Source organism: Pistacia vera, unplaced genomic scaffold (genome assembly GCF_008641045.1).
Source record: "Pistacia vera cultivar Batoury unplaced genomic scaffold, PisVer_v2 Contig200, whole genome shotgun sequence".
In the NCBI taxonomy this organism is placed as follows: domain Eukaryota; kingdom Viridiplantae; phylum Streptophyta; class Magnoliopsida; order Sapindales; family Anacardiaceae; genus Pistacia; species Pistacia vera.
In genome coordinates, this window is record NW_022196003.1 from 1390000 (window position 1) to 1398732 (window position 8733).

At 35.1% G+C, this 8733-nt stretch overlaps 1 protein-coding gene across 2 annotated transcripts; it reads right to left on the reverse strand.

Moving 5' to 3' along the window:
• Window positions 1–15: 15 nt before the first annotated feature.
• LOC116128660 (UPF0047 protein C4A8.02c-like) lies at window positions 16–2638 on the reverse strand. 2 transcript variants are annotated; one of them, XM_031414421.1, is made up of 8 exons: window positions 2352–2638; window positions 2196–2256; window positions 1979–2073; window positions 1849–1882; window positions 1137–1191; window positions 1004–1046; window positions 180–274; window positions 38–142 (listed from the first exon to the last, which is right to left on the reverse strand). In XM_031414421.1, the coding sequence occupies exons 1-7, from the start codon at window positions 2541–2543 to the stop codon at window positions 203–205; spliced, it is 552 nt and encodes a 183-aa protein (XP_031270281.1). In that variant the 5' UTR covers window positions 2544–2638; the 3' UTR covers window positions 38–142; window positions 180–202. The 2 variants fall into 2 exon arrangements, with proteins under 2 accessions (XP_031270280.1, XP_031270281.1); XM_031414420.1 differs by having other exon boundaries at window positions 16–274; window positions 2352–2637.
• Window positions 2639–8733: the final 6095 nt, after the last annotated feature.

Consider the following 8733-nt stretch of genomic DNA (forward strand, 5'->3'; position numbering starts at 1 on the left):
AATAGAATTTCACGCTATTAGAACTTTTCAGATATCATTGCCACAAAATTTAAATATTTTAAACTTATTAAAGTACCAAATCTGAGAATTATTGCCGTAACATCACATTAACAAGTAAAACAGACGCTTGGTCTTTCTAAATTTAGTTCTGTTACAAACATATATGGAACAAAAGAAATACAAAACCTCCATATCTATCTTCTCATATTCCATTAAGGGTGACTACAACTTTGCGAGCAGTGGGGACATCACGATGCTCACATAGCCATATTCCCTTAAACATCAAAAGAAACAAAATTAGATTCAAGATATCAAGTTGGCAAATAATAAAAAATATGCAGCAAATTGTTCTCAAATACATTATAGCTACATAGCAACAGTAACAGGGTATCCGGTGTCCATGGTGCACCTGGACATTTTAAGCAGGAAATGACCACAACACGGTTGGAAAATGATTATTTTTATAAATATTTAACATGCCAAGTATAATAAATTAAACATCTAAATACCAGAACGGTAATCCAGATATTAGATCTCAACTTTACACTGTTCCAGCTTGGCTAACATTTTGCTAATTCATGTGAAATAAATTCTGGTTTTGTGAAAGAAAAAGGCAATTATTGAGACATTCTTAATTGAATTAACTTGGTGGCTTGTTCTATTACTTTGTGATCGTGCCATCTCTTCTATAATTTGGTGTTTTTTTCCCAACTCTTCTATCTAACCATATATTTGATTATTATCCAAAAAAACTGGAATCACTTCATTATGATGCATAAATACACAATAGCTTATTCTTGGTTCCTGCGACCTAATTATTTAGGATCCAACGATTGAAGATCCAAGGATTTTTTTAAGATGCAGGTCTCAAACTAAGTTGATGAGCCATGCATTTCTATAAAACATGTTGATGGATTTTAAGACACATTATCAACACAAAAATTTTCCTCTCAACAGAAAAAAAAAGTCTGAAACCAAAGACAACTACACAATTCTATCACACCTGCCAAGTTCCCATATTCAGCTTTCCATCGGTGATGGGAATCCTGCACAAGAATAAGGACCAGGTAAATGGCAATCAAGCATTAAAATTTTAGAGCAAAAAAACAGTAGTAACAAAGGTGGGACATTCGCACGTTAGTGAGCAGCCAAACATTGATGATTTGATGTGTGCTGGCATGTCATCTGGGCCTGCAGAAGTTACACAGATCCAACATCAGCACTTGGGCAAACTTATGGATGACCGGGAAGTTCATATCATTCATATGGAACAAGGGTTAAGCAACTGTTTTACTAAATATAACCCTTCAATACAGTTCACATCATTATGTTTGAACTCATTAGTTCAATATGTTTAGAATTCACCCAGATTAAAACTAGAAATACCACTAATTGACAGTGACTTGTGATGAAGATAAAATTTTAAGCCAGATTTCATGCAGGATATGCTTCTAAGGAAAAGTTGGCATTATAGTGGGTATAACTACAGCACCTTCACAAAAGAGAGTAAAAACAAGGATATACTGAGGAGTTCAACAAGAGAGTAATATGACTAAACAGGGACTGTAAGAACACATGACTTCTTTCCAAAATCATATTTGAGATCATTTCATAATCAAGAGAATTCCTTTTTCATTGCAAAATTGCTATAAAGTTTTCTTCCAACACCAATTGATCCGATATCTTGTCTTTCAAGTTGCAGTTATATTTGTGATTATCTGCCACATAATTTGTCCCAAAATGTAATGTACCAGGAGAGATACTCCCAAAAGACAGGAACGAGTTAAAATTAAAATCCAAGCAAGAGAGCGTCTAGTAAATTGAAACAAAAATAAAGCCCAGACAAACCTTCCAGAGTATGCTTCCACGGAGCAGATCTCCCCTAAAAAAAAAAAAAAAACATAAAACCAATCCATCACTGATGAGTAAGATGAAGCATGCTACAAAATCGGAAACGTTTAGATGAAAGCAAATCAACCTCTGGAACTATTTTATTGAGGAAGGTCTCGGTGTCATCCCGAACATCAGAGTCGTAATTCTCATTAATGGTAAGAGAAGCACTTGTGTGGTGCACTGAAATGTTAAATTAACCACAAAAGATAAAATTTCCAACCAATAAAAAGTAGAAATTGAATAGCTAAAGTCTAAATTACGCAGGCCTCAACTGAAATAAATAAATAAATTAAATGACTTACGGAAGAGATGTGCGAGGCCGCATTTAAATTCAGACAAGTCTTTCCCAATTTCTTTCACTATCTGATTCCCGTGAAACCAAAGTGCTGTATACTTTAATTAAAATGAAAAATAAAAAATAAAAAGAGATGGTTAGGGTTGAAAGTTGGTGAACTTACCTTAGGAGTAATAAGATGACAGCCTCGGTGATGGGGAGGCAGAGTAATGGTCTTCTGCGCCCATTTAGGAGCAGTACCAGAAGCAGCCATTGAATTGTCACTGAGGGTGCCCGGATTGGCTGTGAACAGTGCTTTTATCCGAACCGAAGGTGGCTTTGAGATTACACCTGAAAACAAAGCTGAGCTTTGCATAGCGGAAATTACCAAAGGCAGCCCAATATACGAAACTGCTGGAAGGATTAGTAAGTTTGTTACAATAGTTGTAAGTCTAACGCCTACGCCACACCCGCACATTTGTATTCCAGTGGGCCGGCCCTGGACTAAAATGTGTGCGTTTGAATTGTCGGGGCCATCCGTGGTTGCAGTTTGCCCACCTTGCGATTCTCTATAGAGTAAACGACATGTTCCCACCCAAGGTTAAGCAACAAGTAAAGATCCCACCCGTAGTTTCATAAATTCCAATTCCCATCCTTAAATTAACATTGTTAATGAATTTAATAGCTAAAAGTATATTATTACTATACTACCCTTGACTTTTGATTTCAAGCACCTAGTCACCACCACAAACTCAGCCACAAAGCCACCCAAAAATCAACCACAATCACCATCACCATCACCACCCAGCTTTGCACGAACACTCTTATCCGATCACACCAGCCAACTACATCTGTGAAACCCAATCGCATAGTAGCCCTTCTCCCTACAAAAAGCAAATCCCTTGGACATTTCTCGAACACTTGGGGGTAGTCGTAGAAAACTTCAAAAATACCCTAAACCCTAAATCTGTCCTCAATCTCCCACAAAAATCCAACAACCAACAATTTTAAAAAACACAGCTGCAGCGACGGCAGTTGTGGAAATGGTCGTCCGTGACGAAGCAAAATGGCTAGAAAGGCAAAGGTCAGCAGCGTAGTATCCTTATAGTAGGTGGAGGCTATTGGATTTTGGTCGCCATAAGGCCATCACGATGTGGCCAAACTGGCCACAGCGTGATGGCCTTACGCTGGCCAAATCCAGCTGCTGCGGAGCCTATTCTGAGAAGTGAGAAGAGTGAAGAAGAGGGAAGAAGAAAGAAAGTAGGAGGAAGAGATGAAGAAGGAGAAGAGGAGAAGAAGAAGAAAAAGACGAGGCGACAGTGGTAGGGTGATGTTAGCTAGATCTGGGAGAGAAATGAGGGAGGGACAAGAGTGGGAAGGCTGTGGTGTCGGTTCAAAGACTATTTTACCCTTTCACCGTTTCATTCAACATTTTTCTGTTAATTTAAGAGTGAGAAAATGGAATTTATGAAACCAGGGGTGAGAACTGGGTATTGCACTTAACCTTGGGTGGGAACAAGTCGTTTGCTCTTCTCTATATTATATAGATTTTGTGCAAATTGATTTTGACATAAATTAAGGCATTCAACTAAAAATATAATAGTAAAATAAATAAACAAAAATAATTATCGGATTTTTGAGGGCATAGTGGACAATTCTCGATGCTTTATTTTTTAATATTATAAAGAAGAGTAAACGATTTTGTCCCACCCAAGGTTTGGCCTAATGACACTTGCCCATAAGGGTGGGTAAAATTTTAGGGTAGAACCGGAACCAATGGGTACCTGGGTGTCGGTTTCGGTTCCTACTCAGAACCAGCCATAATAGGGTAGGTTTCGGTTCCAAAAAATTGGAATTGATACTATGCGGTTCCGGTTTCGATTCCAAATCAAAGGAACTGGAACCGGAACTAGGACTAAATTGATATAATATTAAAAAATAGAGGGTTTTTTTTAATATTTTGCATATGGGGGAGGTTTTTTGACATTTTACATATCATATAAATATATAAGAAAAAATTGGTTTTTTTATCTTAGTATCAAAAATCTTATTAATTTTCATTAAAAGATAAGTTTTTCAAAATATTCTTATTAATATTTAAGTTTCACTTATTATTTGATTAAAAAATTAATATATATTAAGACATTTACGTTAAATAATAACTTTTAAATATTTATTATCAGTGAAAATAAACAATTAAATACTTATAATTAAGCATCAAACATCAAGTAAATATATAAAAAAAATATTATTTAATGTTTTGCACTTAATTGTTAGGGGTGTAATTGTAATTTTATAAGGGTTTATTTATCATTTTTTAGAAAATAGGGGGTAATATTTTTTACGTACCCAGAACTGGAAACTATGTTCCGGTTCCAAGTTTTCAGGAACTGGAACCGATGGTTCGGGTTTTGGTTTCAAATCAAAGGAACCGATCGGTTCCGGTCCCTTTGATTTTGGGCAGGTACCCATATGTGCCTACCCCTATTGCCCATCCAAAAAGTTTCAAATTATAATTTTACCATCCACTGCTACTCTCCGTCTATTCAAATTTCCATTTCACCGGATTTGACCATTGAAATAACTCTTTTACCCTTATAAATCATTATTAAATAAATTAATATTAAAAATAAAAACTAAAGGAAAAGTGAAAAATTAAAATAATAAAAAACCCAAACCTTAACCTCCAAAGCTCCAACCCGTTCTCTCCTTCTTCCTCATCTACAAATCTACTCTTAGCCCCAACCCCTTACAGTACACAACCGAAATCAATTTACCCTTATAAAACCCAAAATCATTTTTGTGAGCGGTTATGGGTTTGATATTTTAATTGTAGATGATTGTGGATTGTTTGTCTTGTAATGAAATTCATGGTGATATAGATCTATAGTCTTTGTTTGGTTGGATTAGATGTTTGTTTGTATTGAATGTGGAGGAAGAAAAATTGAAGGTGATTTGTATGTATGAAAGGAGATAAAGAAAAAGAAGATCAATTCAGGTTAAATTGTTGGATATAATTCTGGGTTTTGACTGAACGTTTTTAGATTTTTTCCTTGGCTTACTATTCATGAAAACATCGGTCATGAAAGGGACAGTCTTGATCTGGCCACGTCAGTCGTGCAAGGCATTTCCTAACCCGCCCATGCATGGCTACATTGGGCCATTGGCCACACCAACCCCAATCCAGCCACTAAGGGCGTTCAAAAAAATGTAAAAACCGAACCAAATTAGTAACCAAACCGAAAAACTGGTTAACTAAAAAAACATTTCGATTACGGTTCAAAAAATTTAAAAAACCAGATTTTCGATTCGGTTATCAGTTTGGGAAAAAATAAAAAAGGGTTAACCGAAACCAGTTTTTGAACCAGTTATATAATAATAATAATAATAATAAAAAATATATTATATATTAAATAAAATAATAATAATCTAAACTAAGTCCCTAAATTCACTCAACCTAAAATCCCAACCCAAATTCTCGATATCCCTTCTCACTTTCAGTTCTCAAAACTCTCCACCGTCACAGCAGCTTCGTCGTCTTCTTCCGACAACTTCGTCGTCTTCTTCCAAGCTTCAGCAGCTTCGTCATCTTCTTCCAACTGGCGACAACTTCGTCGTCTTCTTCCAGCAACAAGACAAGCTCCATTCTCTATAGTTTTTCGGCAAGCAGGAGTAGCTCCATCCCTAATCTTCTTTAGCTTCGTCTTCTTTAAGTTCTCTCTAGATTCGTCACACTCAGTCACTCACAGAGACACACAAACGATCAGGTATTAGGAGCAACTCTATCTCAACTTTCACTCTTTCAGTGGTTGATGATATGAATGTGTGATAAATATCTCATCTTTAGAGCATCTCCAAATGACTCTTTATATGACTCAAACTCTTTATTATAAAGAGTCTGTCCATAAAAACAAGAGTCCAATAGACTCTTTATTCTTTAAATATAAATTAAAGAGTGAGGTTGACTCTCTACATCTAGAGAGTCAAATTTCACTATATCCCAATTTTATTTAATAAATTACAAGTTTCTATGCATTTTATTATTAATTCTCTCTCATATTAAGTCTCTCTCCTATTTATTAAGTCTAATTTAAAGAGTCTATTGGATTTGAATATAAATTTTGTTCTTTATATTTAGAAATTAATAAAGATGTTCTTTATTTATGTAAAATATGTTCTTTAAAATAAAGAGTACCATTGTAGATGCTCTTATGATATTAACTCTAGTTAATTTTATTGTTTTTTTTATAATTATTTCCAAGAAAAAAATTAAGAAACTTTATAATGTTTGCTTCAACTGAGTTAAATTAGTATGGCTGTTTTGTAGGAATGTGGACTTTTTCTTACATGTTGACGTTGCCTCTTTTATGCTTTGTTTCTTGCAGTCTTAGATCTAGTGTAGGCTTGTTCTTTGAATCGCTAATCTAGTTAAGTTCACTTGTGTTGCTGTTTCTTTCTACTAGTTGAATTTGATGTGGGGTTGTATTGTGTTTTATTTAGTTTTGGATGTTTGCTTCTTGAACAATGCAGGTGTTGTTTAAGATTCTTCTTTCCTTACTCTATGTTGATACATAAAGGAGGATGGTTCTTCTTCACTTTGCATACTTTTTATTATTCTTCATTTTTCTACCCGAAGATTATGATGATATATTCAGGAACTTGGTTTTTGGTTTTGGGGGAAAACTCAAATTCATTTTTTCAGTTAAAGGGCATGTGTCTTTCATCTACATAATTGAATAAATAAGTTACATTTTTTTTAAGATAGAGATAAGAGGCTGTAAGATACTTTGATTGGATTGTTTATTTGTTTATATATTTATTATCTTAGTCTTTAGTTTTAATCATGTTCACATATTTCTTCGTGTTGATGTTGCATATGTCCAAATCCAATCTCATGGCCGTTGACCATTCTAATACTGATGAGAGTTTTGAGACACCAACTAGTAGGAATCCAACTCCAAACTCATTGGTAGCCCTACAACCTTCTACGGATTCCAATCCACGACCACGACCAGACCACCACGAGTCCCCAAACGTGTAAGTTCTAATACTCAAAAGAATACTTCTGACATGTGGGATCACTTTACTGTAAATCATTGTGAGAATATGGATGATAGGACATCAACGTGTGATTATTGTGGGAATGTACTTGTATGTCCAAGTAAAGGTGGTACTAGTTGTCTACGGAATCATTTAAGTCGATGTAAAAAGTACCCTTTGAATGCGATGGATAAGAAACAAATGATCTTAGTTTTTCAACAGACACAATCACATGACCAATCAAGCACTACTGCTACCACTTCCACACAATCTTTACTTACAACTTGGAAATTCAATCCAGATAGGCTTAGACGATCTCTAGCTAGAATGATCATTGTTGATGAGTTGCCCTTTAGGCATGTAGAGCATGAGGGGTTCCGCGATATAATGAGGGATGCACAACCTCTATTTCAAGATCTCTCTCGTATTATTGTGGCTATAGATTGTTTTAATATTTATGTTGAGGAGAGAAATAAGTTGAAGGCATTTTTTAGTAAGTTTAGTTAGACAGTAAGTCTTACCACAGATACATGGACATCTTGCCAAAACTTTAACTATATGTGTTTGACAACTCACTTCATTGATGATGATTGAAAATTACACAAAAAAATCTTAAACTTTTGTTCAATTGCTAGTCACAAAGGTTTATTGATTGACAAGGCAATTGAGAGGTGTTTGCTTGATTGGGGTATTTCTGAGGTTTTCACTGTTACTGTTGACAATGCAAGTTCTAATGATGTTGGAATGAGATGTCTCTATAATCGGTTAGAAAGTTGGAAGGGTAGTGTTTTGAATAGTGACTTTCTGCACATGAGGTGTTGTGCACATATATTGAGTCTCAATGTAAAAGAGGGGTTAAAAGACATTGAGGACTCCATTTTTAGAATTCACTTTGCAATGAGATGTGTGAGGTCTTCTCCAGCGAGGTTACAAAGGTTTAAGGAGTGTGTAGAGCAAGAAAAGATTGAACAAAAAAATCTTTTGGTTCTTGATGTAGAAACAAAGTAGAACTCTATGTACTTAATGTTGGATGTGGCTTTAAAATTTCAAAAAGAATTTGAGTTGTTGGAAATCCAAGATATTAAGTATAGAGATGAACTTACTAGAGGGGAAAAGTCAAAGGATTTACCTACGCCTAGTGATTTGGAGTATGCCCGTTACTTGTTACCTTTTTTGAAAGTTTTTTATGATGCTATTCTACGTGTGTCGGGCTCACTTTTTGTTATCGGTAATGCATACATACGCGAGATCTTTGCCATTGGAATGCAAATTTCAACATGGTGTAGAAATAATGATGTTGGCTTAAGTACTATGGCTAGGAGAATGAAGGAAAAGATGATAAATATTGGTCAAATATTGATAACATCAACTTAATGTTATTCATTGCAGTGGTGTTGGATCCTAGATTCAAGTTAGGATATGTGAATTGAGTTATTAGTAATTCCTATGATGATGTTAATGCTAAACTTTTGAAGATAAAAGTGCATACAACTTTGTACTCTTTATTTGACCAATACAAGCTCATT